Source organism: Polypterus senegalus, chromosome 10, assembly GCF_016835505.1.
Source record: "Polypterus senegalus isolate Bchr_013 chromosome 10, ASM1683550v1, whole genome shotgun sequence".
Classification (NCBI taxonomy): Eukaryota; Metazoa; Chordata; class Cladistia; order Polypteriformes; family Polypteridae; genus Polypterus; species Polypterus senegalus.
In genome coordinates this window covers 150,143,970-150,169,423 of record NC_053163.1, presented here as the reverse complement: position 1 = coordinate 150,169,423, position 25,454 = coordinate 150,143,970, and the positions used below count along the sequence as shown (strand labels likewise).

Here is a 25,454-nt window from a genome sequence, read left to right as displayed (position 1 = left end):
AATATTTAATCAAAAATGAACTGAACACAACATAAACACTGCATTCTGAAATTTTGTTTTCAGATCTCACTTAGACCCCACAAATTAATTTTAGTGTGAAAAACATCACTGTTTTCATCAGTATTATTCTGTACCGCGATATGTTCTTCTCGGTGTCATACACCTTTGTGTGGCTTATGAACGCATCTGAATTCTGTATGAAAGTTTGCCACACTTTGACCATTGAGTTTTTAATAAGGATTCCCTTTATTTTCTCCATTAAGCATGTCACCGAGGGCTATATGACGTCTTATGTTCACATCGTCATTTTAAAACATCCAATGATGCTTGATACACCTCAGGTGGTTTGCACATAGAGAGAAGCCTGTAGATTGTGACTAGTAAGCTGCTCTTAACCAAGTACTGAGGAAAGCCTCTTCACTAGGGTGCAGGTGTTTCATCAGTAGCTTTGGATGCAGAAGTCAGTTTTGTTGTCTCACAGATTGCTGCAACTCAGCACACTTAGCTGTATTACGAAATGGTATTACTATGATGTAAAGGTGATTCATTCCAATTTTTTTTAAATTGCTAGAAACCACAAAGGCATGAAACTCTAAAATTAGATCCAATTCATAAAATGGATTTGAATTAATGTCTACCATCAGGAATCCAGAAGTTACTATAATTACTTTTAATCACTCAAACATTTGCATCCTCAGTTGTTCTCATGGCTTCTGACCATGATTTTTCATGTCTTAATCAGCTCTAGGTTGTTTTGGTACTCACAATAATCCTTTGCAATCTGCGCGTCTCAAAAATACACTCTTTGAGTCACATGTCCACCACTTGATTATATCTTAATACAGCATTTCTCAACCTTTAAGTATTTGCGACCCGAGTTTTCATAACAGTTTTAATCGTGCTCCCTAACGTTTTTTTGAAAGGAGACCACTAATACCAATTTGTTCTTTTTTTAATTACAGTGGAACCTTGGTTTGCGAGCATAATTCGTTCCGGAAACGTGCTCACAGTCCAAAGCACTCTTATATCAAAGTGAATTTCCCCATAAGAAATAATGGAAACTCAGATGATTCCACAACCCAAAACTATTCATATAAAAATTATTAATACAAAATATAAAGTAAAAATACATAAAACAAATTAACCTGCACTTTACCTTTAAAAAGAATCATGGCTGGTGTGAGTGAGTTTCTAAACTCTTGTGGAATTTCACCCAAAAGGACGACACGCGGAAGACTGTCCCAAAGCAATCGCAGTCTCCCAGCACTGTAGCAGTTCGCCATATAAGCATATCCAAAAAGATTGCGGACATGCTATAAGCGCCTGCCGTTGATGGGTGATACAAGGAACATTATAAAGATCCAGCTACAATAAATAACTGCGCTGTTGCTGTTTCAAGCTGAATAAAGCTGGTGTTGTTAAAGTACTGAGACTCAGCTTCGTGTTTTGGGGCGCAAGACGGGGACTTGCACTTCACAGCGCACACACACACACAGTCACAATGCTGTAGTAAACAGTATACGCTCGTACGGATGTTGACTATATGAGTGAGGCACGCAGACTCAGACGGAGAATAGGAGACGAATGCCCTCAAGAGGAGAGAGCACGAGGGAGCGAGATAAGAAGAGATAAGGAGAGAGAGAGAGAGAGAGAGAGACGCTTGTACGGTCGAGAGATAGAGAGAGAGAGAAGAGAGAGAGAGAGAGAGAGAGAGAGAGAGAGACGCACGAGAGAGAAGAACCATTAGTTCAGCTGTGATCACATGACGCTCAGCAGACAAAGTGTATCCATACTACTCGTATTGCAAGACATCACTCATTTATCAAGTCAAAATTTATTAAAAAATGTAGCTCGTCTTGCAAAACACTCGCAAATCAAGTTACTCGCAAACCAAGGTTCCACTGTAATGATATATCACAGATGCATATTTTATTATACCTACTTAACTTTTATCAACATTTATCAAACTCTATATTTATTTTTCTAGTATCAGAATGTAGTTTAAGTTAATTTGTTTTGGTTTCAATAGCTGTATTTTTCATATTTTTGATTGTCGTTTTCTTTTTTTCATATCTTTACGCCCCCCTTTTTGTTACTTCACTCCCCCCTAGGGGGGCCGCCCCACAGTTTGAGAACCACTGCCTTAATACATCCCTGTAACTTCATGATGTAACTTCAGCCATCTAAGATCCCAGAGTATTATGGTGACACGCAGAGTGCTGAGCATTACTTCAGGCAAAACATCAATATAAGAAATTAATTCCTCGTCAGTGTAATATCAACAAATGCTACAGTAAAAAAAGTGTCTTTCTGCTTTATAAAAAAAAACTAGCGACTGGGAGCCCCATTGAATCGGGCTACAAATTCTACGTTTTTGAAATCAATACTCTCTCCGCAAAGAATTATTTGTTTTTTTAAGTCCTCGAAATGATTTTGTTATCATGGCACTGATTTGTGCTTAAAATAGACCTTTTCAGCCAATGTAATGAAGAGCTTCCTTTTAAAAGCGGGGCAGCGAGACGTGAACTCAGGTCTTCAGTGCACCTCATTTGATTTTTTCTGGCAAACAAATTTTCAAAACAAACCGTATTTTACGATAATTAGAGTTGGAGTAATAATTATATTGGTGTGGTGGATCATGTCCTGCCAGTCCTCGACTGGTGAATGGTTGATTAACAGCAACCACAATTCGTCCTCAATAATATCTGTGTGATTGCACATGGCAATGCCGTGCCGCTGAGCATTTTCATGCCACAAGGCACGGGCTGCTCGATTTCTTTCAACTAGTGTTGCATTTGTGGCTGCTCGAGTTTCTTCAGTCACTTGTGCATGGCTGTTAGTAGTATTCTGTAGCACACGTTCTTCATCTGTCCTTTGTGTCCAATTTGCACGATTTCTTTCAGTGATAGTAGCATTTGTTGCTGCATGGTGCTCATCCGTTTGTTGTGCACGTTGTGTACATCTGGTCGCATTAGCAAATCTACGTTCCTCGCCAGTCATGTGACTTCGTTTCCTATGCATCCATTCCGCAGCCGCTGCTCTTCTGGCTGCATTGCGGTCGTCACTCATTTTAGATCTGAGATCGGCTAAAATTTAAACAATGACCATTGTTAATACCCAGCTCAGTTTGCCAATAGATGTCAGAAAGACAGATGCCAAGTTACATGATTCTGACTTGTATTGAGTCGAGGTATTGACGCGAACACCATACATACGGGGTATTGACGTGAACACCATACTTATAGATAGTATCAAATTATATATAAGGATAGTAGTGACCTAACTCTTCAAACACTGACTTCTACAGTCTGAAATCCTGAGGTCTATAAACAGGCTACTGTGGCAAAGAATCTGTTCAATTACCTTTAATATTTTATTCAATGTATTTTGCAATTGTTTAATCTTCTTCATTTGTGTATGCCAAAACAAAGTATATATTTAATGCATTGGATTGTTTGTGGCTTTGAGAGCGACTTACCTCATTGATTAGTATTTGTAGATAAACATCTGTGTATTTCAGTGCTTGAGTCTAAGCACATAAACCTATGAGACTTGCAAGTTGAGTTGGTTAAAAAACACCAAGGAGCTAAATATGTAAATGAACCTACAGCAGGAATATAAACTGTATACACACAAACACCAGCCAGCCTCATTTAAAATAAAAGAGCACTGTTGTAGCTTTCACATGCTATGGGAAATATGAGATTCCCAGTAGGAACTTTTATGAAAAAGCTCTTCCAAGTGGAAGCTTCTAGTAGGGCAATTTAGAGACAACTTTGTTAGGTGGATTTACTAAGTTGTGATGCACTAGTGACCTCTTTCAATAGATAAAATTAGAAAACAAATCTAACAAAAAATCGGGAGTGGTCACCCCTCGACTTTTTCGAATACTCAGATATGGGACTGGATATTTGAGTAGTAAACCACAAGACAATGATTATATCTTTATATTATGTACATTAAAGAACCATCAACAACAAATCAAGTGAATAATATATTGAACAATTATTATAAAAGTAAAGTTGAATAAATTGGATTCTGCAGCTGCATCAATAAAAGGTAAAGAACTACTTCCGGTTAACGGAAATAGCCCAAAAATTGATAGAAATGTACATTAAGTACCAAACACTTGTATAAAAAATGTGATTGACCTACATTAAAGCATACTCGAGTTATCGTGTTTACACACACACACACACACACACAATCTCAAAATGGAATTTTTGGAGGTTTCCAATACTTTCCCTATTACTTCGTAAACAAAGTCGGGGAGGTTTAAAACGTTGAGATTCATCAAAATCTCAACATCGAATCTTTGGACGATAACAATACTTTCCCTATACTTCATATACGAGAAAGTAAAAAGACATTTTGTCCTTTGCCTTTAGTTGGGAGTAAAAACCTATCTTGCATATTTCCTTTGCTATTTTATCCTCATAAAAAATAGAGCTAACCTTTCACTTTTTTATTATAAAATGGGCAAGCAAATCAGTATCAACACCTGATTCTCTAGAAAACTCTACAGGAGGTGGCATGTGAACAGAACAAAGAAGAAAGACATGATGTCACAGATGGTAACTCTGAAAACTTCCAATGCCCATGAACACAGTAATTAGTAGAGTGAGCAATAGACAAGCCGGTGGTCAAATGTGAGATCAAGGGTACGTTTGGATAGAATACAGACAATAAAAATAAAAATGAGAAAACTTTAGAAGATAAAATGCAGCAGGAAATAATAATAAAAAAAATGAAAAAACAAAAAAATACAAAAATGTACAAACAACACGCAACACAGACAAACTAATTTAAAGAGAGTTGGGTGTGCTGTACACTATAAAACCACAAAAATAAAGAATAGCTCACAGTGTTTATCATAACAAACAAAAAGAAAAAACAACACTGAAAAGTCTCTGGCGGCCTGTACCTGCGGTGTCCCATAACGATCATGCGCAACTTGTCTCCCAGGTCCTGCATCTCATGGATCTGCACAAACGTTCCAGTATGATAAATGTCATCCAGGTTGCCCACCACATCCGACTCATTGCTGGCCCACAGAAATAAATAACAAAACAAACAAATGTATTAAAATATGATTTGCGCCAAACAAACATATACTACAACCAAGTGCATTGGCAGCCATAGTAAATATGACACATTTGAATAGAATAAGTATGAAATATTGGACAGCATGGCCTTTCAAAATGAGACAACATTGTGAACAGTCTCCTTGTTTATAATTGCACTACTTTTTTTTTTTTTATGGTTTCACTAGCACTGAGTAGCCATTGAAGTATTTCAGGATGAAATTAACTAAGATAAACGTGTCAAATACAATGGGTGCAGTGCAAGTATGTGACAGTTTTTGAAAAACTAAATGAATAGTTAGACTGAGTTTGAAATTGATGAAATAAAATAGTAAAAAATAATATCATCCATGCAGTTTATTTACCTTGTCTTGTTTACTTAACAGTTACTGATTTTACTTACTTAAAATGTTTAATGCTACCAACTGAATGCCAAGGGCTCATCTGTAAAGGCTGTCTCACACATTCAATATTCTCTGGCATGCTCACGTTTCTAAATGTTCCAACAAACACATCCTTCAACACCACTACTAGACTGAAATTCATAAAACCATTTTAAAATCGTGTTATGGGAAGGAATAAACCCTTGTGAAGGCACGGTGAAGTAGAAATGCTCTTCCAAGTCAACATGTCGGTAAGCATGTACTGGCCACTGAAATTGCATTTAGTATACAACACGACCAATCCAATATTCATAGTGGTTATGTCATATATCTACACATACACAGACTACAGGTCAAAAGTTTAAGAACACCTCAGTTTTCCACGTTGTCCTTGAAATTCAATCAGTTGAAATGCAATGAATGACCTAAAATTGTGAAAAATTAAGCAGTAAATTGCCAGAGGTTTAAATTTAAAGTTTGGGTTAGCAAAAACTGAAAAAACAGTGAAATTTCACCATATTACAAAATGGTCTTTTCTTTACGGAACAACTAATAGGTTACAATCTACAGAAGTTCTGCAGCAATTAAAGTAAATTGAAAGTTGAACCAAACAATTTGCAAAGGTGTCCCAACTTCTGTTGATTACTTAAAAACCCTCTCTTTTTTTAAACAATTGATTAAAAGCAAGTAACATTCCATACAATCAAGTCAAGCTTAACAAAACTAAATTCAACCCTATGCCTGTCTTAAAGCAGAGTTAGAACAGCCTGTGTTACTACACCCTCTGAAGTACTACTTATATAATGTGTATAAATACCACTGACCACTGTCTAAGAGCAAAGAGTTTGGAAACAAAAAAGCTGCATTTCCATTATTTCTGTTTCGAGCCCACAAGCACCAATTTTTGTTATATTTTAGATCAAAAATTAAAAAAAAAAAACGTGACTCTGTTGGCACCCCAATACCCCTGCATTTATTCAACAGTCTCCCCCCAAGACACCACATGGTGAGTTCCCTGCAGTGTAGCGGTGCCCCGGATTCCCACAGGGCATCATGGACTTTGTAGTTAGGCTTCATAGCCCTGCTGGGTACCGTGGGTGCCGCCAGGGGACACTGTCGGGAGACGCAAGGCTTTATATTTTTCATATAGCCCAGAAGTACTCCCAAGTCATGGGGACAGAAGGACAGAAGTACTTCAGGGCTGAAGAAAAATGTAATTCTCTATCTGACCCGGAAGTGTTGTCAGATCACTTCCGAGTCAAGAACTATATAAAGAACTATGGGAAACCCAGCAAGGGTGCCGGAGTTGGGAGGGAGTGTGACAGAGCTTGCTGGGAGGTGTGGAGGACAATTGTATTATTTATTATTGGTTTACTGTTTATTGTGTTGGTTGTGTTGCTTTGGAGCACAACACATAAAAGAGAAGAAATTAAATTACTTCTTAGTGATTTTATCCTGTGTCTTGTGTACTGTCTGTTGGGGAAAAGGTGAGCAACAGCGCCATCGAGCGTCCACTCTATGATTATATATATATTAAGAGAGAGAGAGAGAGAATTAATGTGTGGACCAAAGAGTAATAGGAATAGAAGTACGGGGAAAGAGAAAGCATGGGAGGCCAACGCAGAGATAGATGGATAAAGTAAAAGAAGATCTGCAGAAAAAAGGTCTGATTGGGGAGGAGTTGAAGGACCAAGCTGTTTGGAAAACGCTGATCAGGCATACTGACCCAACACAGAACCAAGAAAAGATGAAGAAGTATTACTCTAACATCACACATTCAGATTAATAAACAGAACACATGAGGAGTGTGACCAACATGGGGCTGAGGAGACAGCACCATCGTATTGCACTGGGCATAGTGTGTGAGAAGAGCCAGACAAAGAAATGGATTGCTGTGCCCCTCTATTTAAAGAAAACTGGAGGATTTTTAAACACTCCACTTGCATAACATTTCCTTCAGTGGGCTTAAAAGGCTAATCCCACTCAGCTGATTTTGGAATTTAAACTGCCAGGGTGGGTTTAACAGACCATGAAAAAAAATAACACAGACAGTTACGGAAATGTGTGACTGATTTACAAAACAAGCAGAATGGGAGACTTCCCTCCTTCACGAGTCAGGTCAAAAGGAGGGTGTATCTGTTAATAGTGGCGCCTGCCCTTTGGAATTTCTATGCAAGTGTATGTGTTTCCATTATAAACACTATCACTGAGACCAATGTAATAGGACATTTGCATTCACTCCTCCATTTTCCAAACCAATCCATGACAAGAGACGTTCAAACACACGCCCATATTCACACACACCAGGCCAATTATTAGAATTATTATCGTCACATGTACAGAGTACAGTGAATGTCTTATTTGCATGTGCTAATCAACATGCAGCAGGTTGCCACTCTCCAGCACCATGATCATTGAGTACTACTTACAAATGACAATCAACTTTAGACATACAACTTTAAGAAATGCAATTCTTGATAACTGAAGAATGTACAAATTCCACACACACACTGTGCCTGTGCCCAGATTTAAAACCATGTCTCTGAAGTTGTGAAGCTGCCTTTGTGACCAGCAACCCATCACACATGTAACTCTGCTTTCTGTTTTTCTGTAAACAAAGCAGAAAGTGGTCTTTGGGTAGCTCAGCAACATAGCTGTTAGTTACCTGTCATCTTTCTTGAGAAACACACCGGCATATGGTTGGGCAAGCCGAACTTTCCTTCTCAGCAAGTCCATGAGGGTTTTGTTCTTCACCTGGATTTAACAAACACAAAACAGGGAAATGCACATTATAATACTGGTTGATGGCATCGGTCAGGATATGCTTCTATGTATTAATGCTTCAGTTAATATGGTGGTCAGTGTGAGAGACTGTCACAGTGTCTACAGGAAGTGCAGACGGTTTGAAAATTTTAACATCTGTTCAGCTTAACAGTCTAGAAAGATCCATACAGCCATCCATTTTCTGAACTCCTTTGGTCAATTACAAAATTATGTGGAGGCAGAGTCTACCCAAGCACCAAAAGGCTCAAGTCTAGTACCAAACTGGACAGAACATCAGGCCACCACACATATGCACTCTCCCATGCTCACTCACATTGGGCCAATTTAGAATTGCCAATTAACCTAAGCTGCATGCCATATGTGATGAAACCAGTGTATCCAAAGAAAACTTGCATAGACACTGGGAGAACTCTACAGCCATGGCCAAACGTTTTTAGATTGACACAAATATTCATTTTCACAAAGTTTGCTGCTTCAGTGTTTTTAGATCTTTTTGCTAGATGTTTCTGTGGTATAATGGGAAGGTTTATTCCATTTTTTCCCAACAAGGTTTTTTTTTTGGGAGTTTTTCCTTGTTTTCTTAGAGAGTCAAGGCTGGGGGGGCTGTCAAGAGACAGGGCCTGTTAAAGCCCATTGTGGCACTTCTTGTGTGATTTTGGGCTATGCAAAAATAACTTGTACTGTATTGTATTGTAAACAAAGAGGCGTCCTTGGGGAAACCTGCTCTAGAGTTCACGAAAACTCAGAATAGGGCAACACCTCACAATTAAGCATGACAACAACCCGAAGCATACAGCCCAGCTGGAGTGGCTTCGGGACAAGTCTTTGACGACCCTCGAGTGACCTAGCCAAAGCCCACACTTGAACCCCATGCAACATTTGTGAACAGACCTGAAGATGGCAGTTTACAGACGATTTCCTTTCAATCCAGTAGAGCCTGAGAGGATCTGCCAGAACTGCACAACGACTTGAAGCAAGTGGCGGCCTGGCCAAAGCCCAGATTTAAGTCTGACAGAACATGCATGGAGAGACCTGAAAATTGCAGTTTACAGATTCAAGCTCCGTTAGATTAGATGAGAAGTGAGGATCTGCCAGCAAGAATGGGATAAGGTTTCCATATCCAAGAGTACAAAGTTTGTTGACCCTTTCCTAAAACTAAGTACAAAGTCTGCAGTTTTGATTCCTAAGTAATACTGCCACATCAAAAAAGATTAAAGTCTGCGATATAGTGCCTTCAAATTTATCCGTTAGCATATGTAAGTAAGGGTTTCATTGTACAGTGTACATGTGATGAACATGACCCTAAAATATACAGGGCTGTCGATTTGAAGCTGAAAGCAATTATTGGCTTAGTTGAGTCAGAGTCAGTATCATGTGAAATGTAAATTGCAGTATAAAGTGTTAAAATTTCCAATTTCACATAAGCTGATTTGAATAAACTATTTTTTCTTCTAGACTTTTGATTAAAAAAGCTTCTTTTAGTCTTTTGTTTAATATTTCTCAGTGTTTGTAGACCACAAGAATATTGCTACAGCCTTTAAACTCAAACTTTAACAGGTTAAAGTGCTAAAAAGTACCCTGGTAATTCATGCTGGCAGTGACAAAAGGCCTTGTATCTTGTATGTTGTGTGCTTTCAATCAACATACTAAATATGCATATACAGTGAGTCTAATTAAAAACAGAGCAGTCGGAATCAGAGTCTGTGGTATCAGAATTTGAGGAGTCGGAGGTAGTGCTGGGCGGTATACCGGTTCATACCGAAAGCCGATTTTTATTTTTGTTACGATATGGGTTTTTCTTATACCGCAACACTGGTTTAAATTGCCTAAACAACATCCGGAACATGGCGCAACGGGAAAATCTTGATTTTACCATATAATTTCTGGTATTTTATAATGTCGGTTGTAAAGTCGAATGCGGAAAACTCACACTATCGGTCCAAGAGATTATGATATGCTAACGTCCACCTGAGAGAGTAACCACGGAGCACACTGCCTTTTTTTTCTATGTATTGTGCCTACGTGACCACACGGTAATACTCAAACTATTCCGATGCGACGTTTGCACTGTTTAGTGTGTTTTGTATCTCACACCCTCATACACATTTATCGTAAGAGCATCCCTTATCTATGATGGAGCATTCGATCAGAGGAAAATATAAAGCTGGTTTTAAATTAAAGGTCGTTGAAGTGGCGAAAGAAATTGGTAACTGCGCTGCTACAACAAAATTTGATGCATCTGAGAAACTGATGCGAGATTGGAGGAGGAAAGAAGATGTAAAATAAATTTAAAAAAATTAAGTGTCGTATTTTTGAACGGAGTCTGATTTTATGATTGATTTTAAACCCGACTTATGCACGAGTATATACGGAACTTTTTAGCAGGCCAACATTTCTGTATTAAAAATCTTTTTTTTTTTATGGTCTTATGTAATATTCTAATTTTCTGAGATACTGAATTTTGAGCTTTCATTACCTGTAGGACATAATCAATAAAATGAAAAGAAAAGTTGGCCTCGTCCGATGCGAGAGATGGACGTCTGAAGTGGAGCTCCGCTAGCAGTGGTGCTATTTTTCATATTATTTGCTTATTATTCTGAGATATCCTGTATTTATTCAACCCGAGAGGGACCGCTACAGTATATGTAAACACATATAAACATGGCCAACAAGAAGGGGGGTCCGAAAGAATCGAAGACTAAAGCTACATCCAAGCTGCGATCAGCAAGCCCTAGTTCGAGATACGGCCTCTCAGAGACAGACCTGGATCAGATGGGCGAAAGTACAGACTCCTCGGGACCACGGTCCGCTACATCGTCGCCTGCTGAGAGCGAAAAGGGGAGCGAAGGTGCGATCGTGAGTGCAGATGTGGATAGCTCGCCGATTGGAGAGGATTACCTGAAACTGGAAAAGGCCGGAGGTCCGCGGCTTCAGTTACGCAATCACGCGGGACTGGAGCAGCGGGACACCGCTTCAGCAGAGTCTGCTGCTTCATCTACGGTACAAGAAGGCACATTTGAGCTATCTGAACTGAAAGTGTTGCTCGCTGACCTCAGGCAAGATATAAAGAAAAGCGAGAAGGCTAATGAGAAAGCAACGGCAAAGGCACATGAGAGACTGAAACAGGAGATGAAACAGGCCAATGAATGTCTGCGACAGGAAATCCAACAGGCAAATGAAAGGCTTCGTCAAGAGGTACAGCTTGAACTTCGACAGGTGCTGGGTAAAATTGAAGAGCGCATTGAGAAAAACTCGCTAAACTGAGCACGCTTGCTGATCGATTGGAGCATCTTAGTGAGACATTCACGAATCGGATCGAAATAGCCGAACATCTAGCTGCCAGTGCCGAGGAAAGAGCAGTAAATGTCAGTTGAATGTAAAAACTCGGAGAAAAACTTGGAGACAGACTGGCTGCTTTAGAAGATGGGAATAGAAGGTATAATGTCAGAATTGAAGGCTTGCGGAGAATCGAGAAAGTTTAAACCCGTGAAATTCGCAACTGAACTTTTTCTAAAATAATCGGGGCGACTTTAAAGCAGAATCTGAGATAGCAGCGGCTTACAGCGTCGCTGATCAAACACCGTCAGACCCGACCAAGATCTTTTATAGTCCGTTTTGAACGATTATCATTTAAGTTAGAGGTGATGGAACTCCTCAGGAAAAAAAGGAAGATATTATATATGAAGATTGCCAATTCGTCTTCCCTGACTTCTCTCCAGCAACAGCTATCAAACGCGCCTTCTATAATATTAAACAGCGCTACGGCAAGCCAATGTCAAATCGGCCTCCTGTATCCGGCAAAACTGAAAGTGGAATGGCAGGGCATTTCTATGTTTTCGCTAGCAAGGAGGAGGCAGAAAATGAGTTAAGAAAGCTGATCCGGGACTATTCTGATACATAATTGTGAGTCATGGCGGTAAATGATAAAGCTAGGATTAATAATCTACTGTCTGATCTATTTGTTTTAAAATACGGGTTTTTATCAGCATATATTCTCATATTCTTATATTATTATTACTTACTTATTACTTATCATTACTTAGTATTACTAGGGCTAAATGTTTGTGTTTTATTGTGCTTAATTACGTTTTCCTCCTCTTTTTTTTTTCTTTTCTAATTATTTCATGTGTACCCTAAATGAGACTGTTCAATATCATACCCTTGGTTTGCTGTTATTGCTATTACTGCATTAAGACTTGTTATGCTTGTTTTGGACACATCTTTAACACCATCACCTGGGTTTATTATCTGGGGATATCATCTTAATGCACTAAAATTGATGAAGATTATATGTATGTATGTATGTATATATATATATATATATGTATATGTGTATATGTATATATATATATATATATATATATTAAGTGCAAAATTCTTTTTTTTTTTTTTCTTTTCCTCTTTTAAAGACTATATTGGTAACAGATATCTCTATCTTTTAACCTTAAAGCGCCACTGCATGGGGGCTTGATGTGCTTTGGGCGTGCTCTGTCTCTGGGTATGTCAGAGGACTGGGACTGCATGAAGTGGGTTTTAGCCTCACCTGGGGAGGCAAAAAGGGAGGGTGGGGGTTAAGGGGAAGAGAAAGAGAGCAGGCTTGATCTATATCTAATCTATCATCTCAATCTTTATAATTATAACTATCAACGTAATAATAAGCTGCATGGCAACAACTCTTGGGGAATAGGAAATTAAGACCTAAACTATTTCACTTCCAGTTAAGACTATAATATGACACCAAAAACTCAGAATCAGTGTCTCCATGATGGGACAGTTAACCGTAAGCTGGAATGTTAAAGGCCTGAATCACGAATTAAAGAGAAAGAAAGTACTTTCTCACCTAACAGGTCTAAATGCTAAAATAGTATTTTTACAGGAAACCCACTTACTAAGTAAGGATCAGTTCCGGCTGCAAAAGACTGGACTGGCCAAATGTTCCATTCTAGTTTTACAAAGAAAACTAGAGGGGTGGGAATTCTCATACATAGAACAGTACCATTTGTAGCATCAGATGTAGTATTGGATCCTGAAGGGAGATATGTGATGGTCATGGGAGACTTATCTAACTGTAAAATGATTTTGATAAATGTTTATGCACCTAATGTTGATGATAAGGAATTTATACAAAATTTATTTGCATCCATTCCCAATCTGAACACTCATAAACTTATAATGGCTGGGGACTTTAATTGTGTTCTAAATCCACTTTTAGATAAGACTTCCTCCACAGGGGGAACGGCAACTAACACCGCAAAGATAATTACAAAGTTTATAACTGATCACAACTTATCAGATCCCTGGAGGTTCTTAAACCCAAATTCAAGAACATATTCTTTCTACTCACCAGTACATCATTGCTACTCAAGGATTGATTACTTCTTTATAGATAATAACTTCTTGCCTAAGATTAAATCTTGTAAATACGATGCTATTGTTATTTCAGACCATGCTCCGATGATCTTGGAGCTGAAATTACTAAGCCCCATACACTCACCCGCAGATGGCGTCTCAATCCGCTTCTATTAGCTGACGAGAATTGTACTGAATTTATATCCAAACAAATTGAATTCTTTCTAGAGACAAATACATCCCCTGAGATCTCTGCAGGAATACTCTGGGAAACTCTTAAGGCCTTCTTAAGAGGACAGATTATCTCATATCTTTCCCACAGAAATAAATCCGAGCGAAGAAAGTAGCAGAGATAAAAGCGAAATTACTAAAATAGATGAAGAACATGCCAGACTACCAAGCGAGACTCTACATAAGAGGAGGCAGGCTCTACATTCAGAATTAAACCTCTTGACAACTAAAGAAACCGAACAACTAATTTACAAATCCAGACATCATTATTATGAACATGGAGAAAAGCTAATAAGCTTTTAGCAACAAATTCACAAGCAAGAAGTGCATACGCAATCTCGTAATTACTAACACGAATGGAGATAAAATCATCGAACACAAAAATATAATGTACACTTTTAGAGACTACTATAAATCCCTATATACTACTGAGTTTAAAGAAGACAATATACAATCTAATGCATTTCTGGATAAATTACAGATACCACAAATTGGCGCTATTAGTGTGGAGGAGCTCGATAAACCTCTGTCATTATCAGAATTACTGGATGCTATAAAGTCACTCCAAGGTGGAAAAGCAGCAGGCCCTGATGGCTACCCTGCAGAGTTTTACAAGAAATTCTCCGCTCAGCTAGCTCCCTCCTATTAGCAACATTTACAGAAGCCAGAGATAACCAATCTCTTCCACAAACCTTTCGCCAAGCACTAATCACTGTCTTTCCAAAACAAAATAAGGACTTATTACAATGTGCATCATACAGACCAATTTCACTTCTGAATAACGACGTTAAAATACTCTCTAAAATCATAGCTAGAAGGATGGAGAAAGTGCTCCCTCAATAATATCACAAGACCAAACTGGATTTATTAGGGGCCGACACTTATCTTCAAATCTTGACGCCTGTTTAATGTAATATACTCACCAACTAAATCAAACACCCCAGAAATATTATTATCATTGGATGCAGAAAAAGCATTCGACATGATTGAATGGAAATACCTTTTACTATTTTGGAGAAGTTTGGGTTTGGCCCGAACATTTGTGCATGGATTAAATTACTGTATACTAACCCAGAAGCTTCAGTTTGCATCAATAACATTTGCTCAGACTACTTTAAACTAGAGCGTGGCACAAGACAAGGATGCCCTTTGTCACCACTGCTGTTTGCAATTGCCATTGAACCACTGGCAATACATTGTCGAAATACTGATCAGATAAAGGGGATTAGCAGAGAAGGACTGGAACAGAAAATCTCATTATATGCAGATGACATGGTACTGTATATATCGGACCCAGAAAATTCTGTGCCTGCAGTCTTAGCAGCACTCACAGAATTTCAAAAGCTCTCTGGTCTCAGAATTAATCTGAATAAAAGTGTACTCTTTCCGGTGAATTCGCAAGCATATAATATTAGATTAGACACCCTTCCTTTTATCATTGCAGAACAGTTTAAATACCTCGGGTAAACATCACAAGTAAACATAAAGCTCTTTATCAAAAAATTTCGTCGTCTGTATGGAAAAAATTAAACAAGACTTGCATAGATGGTCAACCCTTCATCTCACACTAGCTGGAAGAATTAACACTGTTAAGATGAATATTCTTCCTAAGCTCCTTTTTATTTCAAAACATACCAATATACATTAATAAATCGTTCTTTAAGCAATTAGATTCAACAATAACCTCATTTATTTGGAATTCTAAACATCCACGCATCAAAAGAGCGACCCTACAAAGACAAAAGGCAGAAGGCGGCATGGCTCTACCTAACTTCCAGTTTTATTACTGGGCGCAAATATACAGTCGATAAGAACCTGGACACAAATAGAAGAACATACACAGGCATGGACCGCAATAGAAGTAAAATCCTGCAGTACTTCTTTGTATTCCTTGCTTTGTGCTCCAATAAACACACGTTATCGGCAATACACTAATAACCCAATTGTGCTCCACTCACTTAGAATCTGGAACCAATGTAGAAAGCATTTTAAGACGGAGAAGCTTCTTTCTGTGGCACCCTGCAAAAGAACCACCTCTTTCAACCCTCACAAACATATGCAGTTTTAATATCTGGAAAAATTTGGAATTAACTTGCTTAGAGACCTTTATATAGACAACGTCTTTGCATCCTATGAACAATTACGTTCCAAATTTAACATTCCAGCTACAAATTTCTTTCACTATCTTCAAATCAGGAACTTTGTTAAACAGAACCTTCCAGATTTTCCTCATCTTGCACCCTCATCCACGCTGGAAAAATTATTGCTCAATTTCAAGGAGTTAGACTCCATCTCTACAATATATAAAATCCTTTTACAATCCCTTCCTTTCAAAGATCCAAGAGGACACTGGGAAAATGACCTCTCAATTAATATATCAGAAAAGGAGTGGAAAGTAGCAATGCAGAGAATTCACTCAAGCTCCATATGCGCAAAGCATACAATTATACAACTCAAAATTATATATCGAGCACATCTGTCTCGACTAAAACTCTCCAAAATGTTTCCAGGGCATGATCCAACCTGCGAACGTTGCAACCAAGCCCCAGCCTCACTAGGTCACATGTTCTGGGCCTGCTCCAAATTAACATTATTCTGGACAAAAATTTTTAATTACCTCTCAGACAGTCTTGGACTCACAATCCCTCCTAACCCATTAACAGCTGTGTTTGGGGTTCTTCCAGAGGGTCTTAAAGTGGAGAAAGACAAACAAACTGTGATTGCATTCACTACACTGTTGGCACGCAGACTTATTCTGATAAACTGGAAGAACCCAAACTCTCCTCTTTAAGTCAGTGGGAAACTGATGTGTTATATTATTTAAAATTGGAAAAAATCAAATACTCAGTTAGAGGATCTGTGCAGACTTTTTTCAAAACATGGCAGGATCTAATCAGTAATATTTTGAAATGATTTTATAAAGCACAGAGAATTTGTTGATTTAGGTATTTTTAAAAGCCTTAAATTTTACACCGTTTGGCTTGCTCTCTCTCTCAAGGGTGGGGATCGATCTGTTCTTAGCATAATTCTTTTTTTTTTGTAAAAACTTGATTGCTATGTATTGATTGTAATAAAATTAATAAATAAATAAATAAATAAAAAAAAAATGAAAAGAAATAAATGCTTGAAATATATCACTCTGTGTGCAATGAATCTATAAGCGATTTTCACTTTTTGAATTGAATTACTGAAACAAAATTAACTTTTTAAAGATATTCTAATTCTGCTATTGTGGGCTGCATCAGGAGTGGGCAGGAGGAGGAGTACAGAAAGTTAATCAAAGACTTTGTTAAACGGTGCGACTCAAACCATTTACACCTGAACACCAGCAAGACCAAGGAACTGGTGGTGGATTTTAGGAGGACCAGGTCCCTCATGGACCCCGTGATCATCAGAGGTGACTGTGCAGAGGGTACAGACCTATAAATACATGGGAGTGCAGCTGGATGATAAATTGGACTGGACTGCCAATACTGATGCTCTGTGTAAGAGAGGACAGAGCTGACTATATTTCCTTAGAAGGTTGGCGTCCTTTAACATCTGCAATAAGATGCTGCAGATGTTCTACCAGACGGTTGTGGCGAGTGCCCTCTTTTACACGGTAGTGTGCTGGGGAGGCAGCATAAAGAAGATAATACGCCTGGACAAACTTGTTAAGAAGGCAGGCTCAATTTTGGGAATATAGCTGGACAGTTTAACATCTGTAGCAGAGTGCCGGGCACTAGGCAAACTCCTGTCAATCATGAAGAATCCACTGCATCCACTGAACAGTGTTATCTCCAGGCAGAGGAGTAGCTTCAGTGACAGACTTTTGTCACCGTCTTGCTCCACTGACAGACTGAGGAGATCGTTCCTCCCCCACACTATGCGACTCTTCAATTCCACCCGGGGGAGTAAACACTAACATTATTCAAAGTTATTGTCTGCTTTTTCATTTTTTCATTTTTATTACTATTTAATTTAATTTTGTTTCTTTGTATCAGTATACTGCTGCTGGATTATGTGAATTTCCTCTTGGGATTAATAAAGTATCTATCCGTCTATCTAATTTATTGAGATGCATAATACAAAAACTGGCAGGCTAAATGACTCACTCAGAATCATTCACTGAGTCAGTTGTGGGGTCTGACCATGCAAGTTTACAATTTTTAAGAATGCCCTCCTATACTGATCACCATCTCCTGGTGCTTTACATTAAATTTTGTAAGCACTCAGGTTCAGTAGAGGGCAGAAAATTTCAACCTTGCTGTTTAAGGCCCACCTCCTTGTGCACTAAGTCCATGAAAGCATTTGAAAAGGACTTTGCTGCTTACTTGTGTTAACTTTAGCCTGTATATCCCTAACACACTTGCTCACATCACCCTTTAACTGCCCAGACAACCTACCGCAATAAACACAAAGAAACAAACACTTATCAGAAAACCAGAGTGATCCGGAAGCACAATTTGGCTCCAAGCCTGAATGCCAGCACATGGATGCAGTCTCGTCTGTATGATGAAATCAAATGCAAGGTGGACTGTAAAGACTACCTTGCCCCCAAATAGTGGAGCAGCATTTTAAAATGTCTTTTGGAAAAAATGACAACCAAAAAGGTAACAAAAAAATTAAAGAATACAAATACAAGTTAATACAAATTGCATTGTGTATATTTATGTAACTACTGGATCATTTGCCTAGCAAAGAAGATAAAAAACTAAAGATGATGCAACCCTTCTCTCTCTTGCATCACATCTCCTCCATATGCTTTCAGCTGTCAGTACGTCCCCAGTTGTATTTTAGCAGAGAAGTTACTAATCCAAAAACATCTGGAAAATGGATTAGTGAAGCTGACTTAATTAACAAAATAACTGCTCAGTTGTACTGTTCTCTTTATCTATATGTTTGTACTGAATAAATGGATTGCATTTGGTGTTTATCCAAGTATATATCATCTTTCATTGTGAGTCTGCCTGCTCTCTTTACATTCCATTATGAGAAACCTCACTCCTGAGTTTTCCAGGATGTAAGCACTGGCCCATTTAACGCAACTATGAACACTTAGAACAAAAAAAAAAAAACTACACCTGACCTTTTCTTTAGTATTCCAACAGATTAGATAGAAAGACAGATAGATACTTTATTAATCCCAAGGGGAAATTCACATACTCCAGCAGCAGCATACTGATAAAAAACAATATTAAATTAAATTAAGCGATAAAAATGCAGGTAAAACAGACAATACATTTGTGTAATGTTAACGTTTACCCCCCCAAGGGGTGGATTTCAAGAGTCGCATAGTGTGGGGTCTCCTCAGTCTGTCAGTGGAGCAGGACGGTGACCGCAGTCTGTCACTGAAGCTGCTCCTCTGTCTGGAGATGATCCTGTTCAGTGGATGCAGTAGATTCTCCATGACTGACAGGAGTCTGCTCAGTGCCCGTCGCTCTGCCACGGATGTCAAACTGTTCAGCTCCGTGCCTACAACAGAGCCTGCCTATAGACCCCTACTCTCTCTTGTTTCTTTTTCCGGTTTCTCTGTGGCGGCCTGCGCCACCACCAACCTACTCAAAGCACCATGATGCCCCAGCATTGATGGACTAAAAGCCAGAAGTCCACGTGATCATCATCATCAAGTCCTTCCGTGAAAACCCTAAATACAAAGAGGACTGTTTCATTTATGTCAGGTAGAATGCCCAGAGGGGACTGGGCGGTCTCATGGCCTGGAATCCCTGCAGATTTTATTTTTTTCTCCGGCCGTCTGGAGTTTTTTTTGTTTTTTGTCTCCCCTGGCCATTGGACCTTACTCTTATTCTATGTTAATTAATGTTGACTTGTTTTATTTTCTTACTGTGTCTCTTATTTTTCTATTCTTCATTATGTAAAGCACTTTGAGCTACATTCTTTTGAATGAAAATGTGCTATATAAATAAATGTTGTTGTTGTTGCCTTCCTCACCAGTTTGTTTAGGCGTGAGGAGTTCCTCTTCTTTATGCTTCCTCCCCAGCACACCACCGCGTAGAAGAGGGCGCTCGCCACAACCGTCTGATAGAACATCTGCAGCATCTTATTACAGATGTTGAAGGACGCCAGCCTTCTAAGGAAGTATAGTCGGCTCTGTCCTCTCTCTCACAGAGCATCCGTATTGGCAGTCCAGTCCAATTTATCGTCCAGCTGCACTCCCAGGTATTTATAAGTCTGTACCCTCTGCACAGTCACCTCTGATGATCACGAGGTCCAGGAGGAGCCTGGTCCTCCTAAAATCCATCATCAGCTCTTTGGTTTTGCTGGTGTTCAAGTGTAAGTGGTTTGAGTCGCACCATTTAACAAAGTCCTTGATTAGGTTCCTATACGCCTCCTGCCCTCCTGATGCAGCCCATGATACCAATATAATAGATATACGCAATTATGTTTTGGTTAAATTGGGCTAACGTTCAAACTAATGTAAAAACGATGGGAAAAGCAAAGCCTTTTTTAAGAGATTAATTTTTGTTTTGTGGTGTAGCAATAGGTTTTTACATGCAGAATTAAAATTAATATTATTATTAGGTTGATTTAATTCTGGGGCCGGCAAGGTGGTGCAGTGGTAGCGCTGCTGTCTTGCTTCCTGGGTCCTCCGGTTTCCTCCCACAGTCCGAAGACATGCAGGTTAGGTGCATTGGCAATCCTAAATTGTCCCTAGTGTGTGCTTGGTGTGTGTGTGTGTGTGTGTGTGTGTGTGTATGTGTATCTGTGCTCTGCGGTGGGCTGGCACCCTGTCCGGGGTTTCTTCCTGCCTTGCGCCCTGTGCTGGCTGGGATTGGCTCCAGCAGACCCCCGTGACCCTGTGTTAGGATATAGCAGGATGGAAAATGACTGACTGACTGACTGATTTAATTCTATTACCACTACAACATTGTTACCATAAGAATAATGCAAGATGAAAATATAGTTAACAAAAACAAACATATTTAACAACAAAGAAATAATACTACGGATTTTTCATGATAAAACTGTCAGCTGCTTTTACGGAGCACACCAGAAACGTTCCGAGCGTCAACTGGATGATAACATACATACAAGACTGCCAGACTGTTACAGTCTGCTCTATAGAGAGGAGGCTGGGTGGTCTCATGGCCTCTGAACCCCAGTAGATTTTATTTTTTTTCTCCAGCCGTCTGGAGTTTTTTTTGTTTTTTCTGTCTGCCCTTGCCATCTGACCTTACTTTATTCTATGTTAATTAGTGTTGTCTTACTTTTAATCTGACTTTGTCTTTTATTTCTCTTTTCTTCATCATGTAAAGTACTTTGAGCTACATTATTTGTATGAAAATGTGCTATAGAAATAAATGTTGTTGTTGTTGTATATATAAGATATACTGTATATCTCTCTTGAGCAAGGCCCTTAAGCTGCAATTGCTCTGTCCTGGGTATGACGTTAATCTACATCCAGCCTTTCATGTAGGCCCTCTAACCTGCAGGGAAAAACTTGGGGGTTGGTAGCAGAATTGGCACTCCAGCCACCATAAAAAACCTCACACTGTTCAGTTCCATCTGAACTAGTGTGGTGCTGAGGTATCACCTGTTACATGGCTGCACTCGGGTCTGAATCTGGATCCCGAGCTGGTTTGTCGTGTGGTGGGTGCAGCAATGCACTGTATCAGTGTGTGCTTGGTCTTGCATTTCTCAAACAGTTTGCACTTTATTCTTACTGCCCTGTACTCTGCTTTTATGTTCTGTGTTGCTGGTGGAGCAAGTGAACCTTACCTCATGGCTCAATAAGGTGCTGTCTATATACGAAGGTGAATCAAAACTAAAGGCATTTTGAAAATAATATTGTAACCACAATGGATAGAAGCTGATGCAATACAACAAGTTCACAATGGCTTATGGGTAGTTTGTACCCACACACACACACACTCGCAACACAGCACCCTGCTGTTAGTTTAGTTGAAACCAAGGTTAAATGAACATGGATGCTCCACTGCTTGGTTGCATCATTACTGAACAAGGCACTTTGAGCAGAGGGGGTGAAACCTGCTGTAATTCACTGAAGGACCACCGCGAACATGTTGTATTGAGTCAGCTTCTATCTGTTATGATTATCACATAATTTTCAAATTGCGTTTACTTTTTGATTTACTCTCTCAATTTATCAAACTTAAAGGGTCACTGGGGTTAGCTGCAAAAATCAATGTTTTATAGCACTGAGCTCAAGACAGGAATGATCTCACATATGAACTCAGAATATTCTCAACGACTCAGTTTCATCCATCCATTATCCAACCCACTGCATCCTAACTACAGGGTCACGGGGATCTGCTGGAGCCAATCCCAGCCAACACAGGGCGCAAGGCAGGAAACAAACCCCAGGCAGGGCGCCAGCCCACCGCAGAGCATGCGCACACACACACACACACACACACACACACACACACACACACCAAGCACACACTAGGGACAATTTAGGATCGCCAATGCACCTAACCTGCTTGTATCTATCTATTGTGGTAGATGGCCCAAACACAGACAGACGGACATCATTATTTCACCCAACACACGTTTATTTACACACAATATACAAATAAGTTCAGTGCACAACCCAGTGCCTCTTGCATCGATCCCCCAAAATCCAGGCCTCACAGTCTAACTGCCTTTCTCCTGGCCGCCTCCAGTCCTCTCTCCAGCTCCGTCCTTCTTCCACCCGACTTCCGCTACTGAACGAAGGGAGGCGGCCCCTTATATAGGAACCCGGATGGGCTCCAGCTGCTTCCCGGCATTCCTCCGCAGACACGCCCCAGTGTGGCGGAAGTGCCGACTGTGCACCCGGAAGCCCTCCGGGTGTCCCCCGTCTTCTTCCCCCCAGCACTTTCTGGTGTGGCGGAAGTGCTGGGTTCCAAGTTTGTTCAGGCACCGGGGCGCCGCCTGGCGGTGGCCACGGGCCCCTACAGGGTTGGGCTTCCAATACAACCAGGGCGGTCCCCCTCGCGGTCTGGAGGAGGTACAAGTCCTCCTCCGGTCCTCCTGGGCGTCCCGACTGGGCTCCACCCACAGCCGGATGCCACACTATCTATTTGGACTGTGGGAGGAAACCAGAGTACCTGGAGGAAACCCATGCAGACACGGGGAGAACATGCAAACTCCAAGCAGGGAGGACCCAGGAAGCGAACTACCCACTGCGTCACTGTGGCGGAGTACCTTCATTGCACATGAGGGGACTCCAGTCAGCAAGACACGTGGGCTTTTAAAACACGGAAGATGCGCCACAGTCTATTAAAGTACCACCACGTAAATAATGAGGAAACTAGATGGGCATTGTGGACCTCACACCTTTAGAGTCCTGGCTTTAAATCCAAACCCAGCTACTTACAACACGGTCCACCTTTCTCCACATCGTGATGAGGTTTCTCCCACATTTTAAAAATGTACTGCCAGCTCAAAACTACTTCATTTTATTTCGCTTTGACATAACAATACAATGCACAAACCGAGTTAACTGACAACAGTTATAGAAGTATTCCACCTAATATTCACATTTAAATCCCCAGCCCTACTCAAAAGCAGAATGTGTTAGCAGTGGAGCTCATTCAATGATTGCTATGAATAGAGTCATTGTAGAGGATAACATTAATGGGGGCTAAACATTTAGCAATTTACCTGTTTGTGAGAATGTAAAATTGAGCTCCTCTCATTTTAAGTAGTAGTGATGGTCATTTTCTTACTGCACTCTAGTAGCAGGTTAGCTGTGTAACTGTATAACAAGTGAATAGTGTAGCACGCAGAATAAAGACTGAGAGATATACAAGCTTTGGTGTATCGTCTACTGTGAGTGTTTGACCGAGTATTCCCTGAAAAAGGCAGGCGTCCAATATTTGTAACCTCATACTGGAGCAAAGAGATTTGAAAGATAAATGAATACCAAATTGGATGAACAGTTCATGAAACCACAATTTCTGGCCTTTTCATTTTAGTTAGGAGGACGGATGTGGACTCTTGTTTTCACTTATAATTTCTACTAGTTTACTTACTGACAATAAAATCAAACACTCATTTTTTTAAACAATTTATTCTGGGTAAATCAAGTACCAGCCTGAAAGGTACTTCATTTCTAGGAAAAACACACCTATTTAGCAATAATCAATTATCTGGAGAACCAGTGAATGCATCATTGCTTTAAACATTGCTGATGGTATGACAATACAACTACCCAATAAAAACAACAAACTGCACCAAGTCATGGACTTTGACAGTTTAAAAATTTTCGTTGAGGGTACACCCTGTCAGAACTAGTTATTCAAGTTCCATGCAATAAAATCAATAGCTTTTGCTATTTCTATCTCCATTACTAATTCATTTTCAAATAATATGCCTTCTACAAAGGGAATCAATTCAAGTCCAAGATCTACTTATCCTAGAAGAAAGTGATTATAAAAACAAGCACTGTTGCACTGAAAGGTAGAGTTCTGCCCAACAAAATCAAGTCAATCAGGTCAGGTCAGGTCGGGTTGAGGAGCATGCACTGCTGCAGCGTGTTGCCACACAAATCACATGACGAAACAGCTCAGGATCCTGGTTGGCAGCCCCCAAGGCAGACATGTGGTCTAGTCCAGCACTCCGGAAAAGACCATCGTCACACACATGCGAATAGGAGGCAGCTAAAAAGCCTGAGTAATTGTAATAAAACATCCGACCAGGGGACGGCAGAGTGCACCGACTGTCTTTCTCAGTTCCCTACAGACCTTTTCCGGGAAATCCTGCAAGGTTCCGGCGCCTCAGAAGACGTCACTTCCAGTGTCGGGCCCCTTTGCTGACATCACATCCGGTCCAGAAGACATCACTTCCAATTCTAGCCCTTATGATGACGTCATTTCCTTTACGGGCCTTTAAAGCCTCCATCTTTGTCTGCAACGGTCAGTTCTGTTTTGGACTCTCTTCTATGCACATTGTGCTTCAAAAATTCACCTTTTGCAGCCCGGAAAACAATATACAGGTGGTTGCCCTAAATCGTTATGATGTCTGTGTTGCTTTATTATCACAACATCTACAGTTGTGCTTGAAAGTTTGTGAACCCTTTAGACTTTTCTATATTTCTGCATAAATATGACCTAAAACAACATTAGATTTTCAATCAAGTCCTAAAAGTAGATAAAGAGAAACCAGTTAAACAAATGAGACAAAAAATATTATACTTGGTCATTTATTTATTAAGGAAAATGATCGACTATTACATATTTGTGAGTGGCAAAAGTATGTGAACCTTTGCTTTCAGTGTCTGGTGTGACCCACCAATAATTTCAACTAAATGTTTCCGGTAACTTCTGATCATTCCTGCACACCGGCTTGGAGGAATTTTAGCCCATTCCTCTGTACAGAACAGCTTCAACTCTGGGATGTTGGTGGGTTTCCTCACATGAACTGCTCACTTCAGGTCCTTCCACAACATTTCCATTGGATTAAGGTCAGGACTTTGACTTGGCCATTCCAAAACTTTATTCTTCTTTAACCATTCTTTGGTAGAATGACTTGTGTGCTTAGGGTCGTTGTCTTGCTGCATGACCCACCTTCTCTTGAGATTCAGTTCATGGACAGATGTCCTGACATTTTACTTTAGAATTCTCTGATATAATTCAGAATTCATTGTTCCATCAATGAAGGCAAGCCGTCCTGGCCC

General features: G+C 39.8%; 1 protein-coding gene across 1 annotated transcript in view; it reads right to left on the bottom strand.

Moving 5' to 3' along the window:
- Positions 1–25,454, bottom strand: part of lonp1 (lon peptidase 1, mitochondrial) — an 83,056-nt gene that overhangs the window by 53,518 nt on the left and 4,084 nt on the right. The window contains exons 2-3 of the mRNA XM_039767055.1: positions 8,133–8,221; positions 4,925–5,044 (exon numbers count right to left, since the gene is read on the bottom strand). Of these exons, the coding sequence (XP_039622989.1) occupies positions 4,925–5,044; positions 8,133–8,221 (209 nt within the window). The remainder of the gene's footprint in view (positions 1–4,924; positions 5,045–8,132; positions 8,222–25,454) is intronic.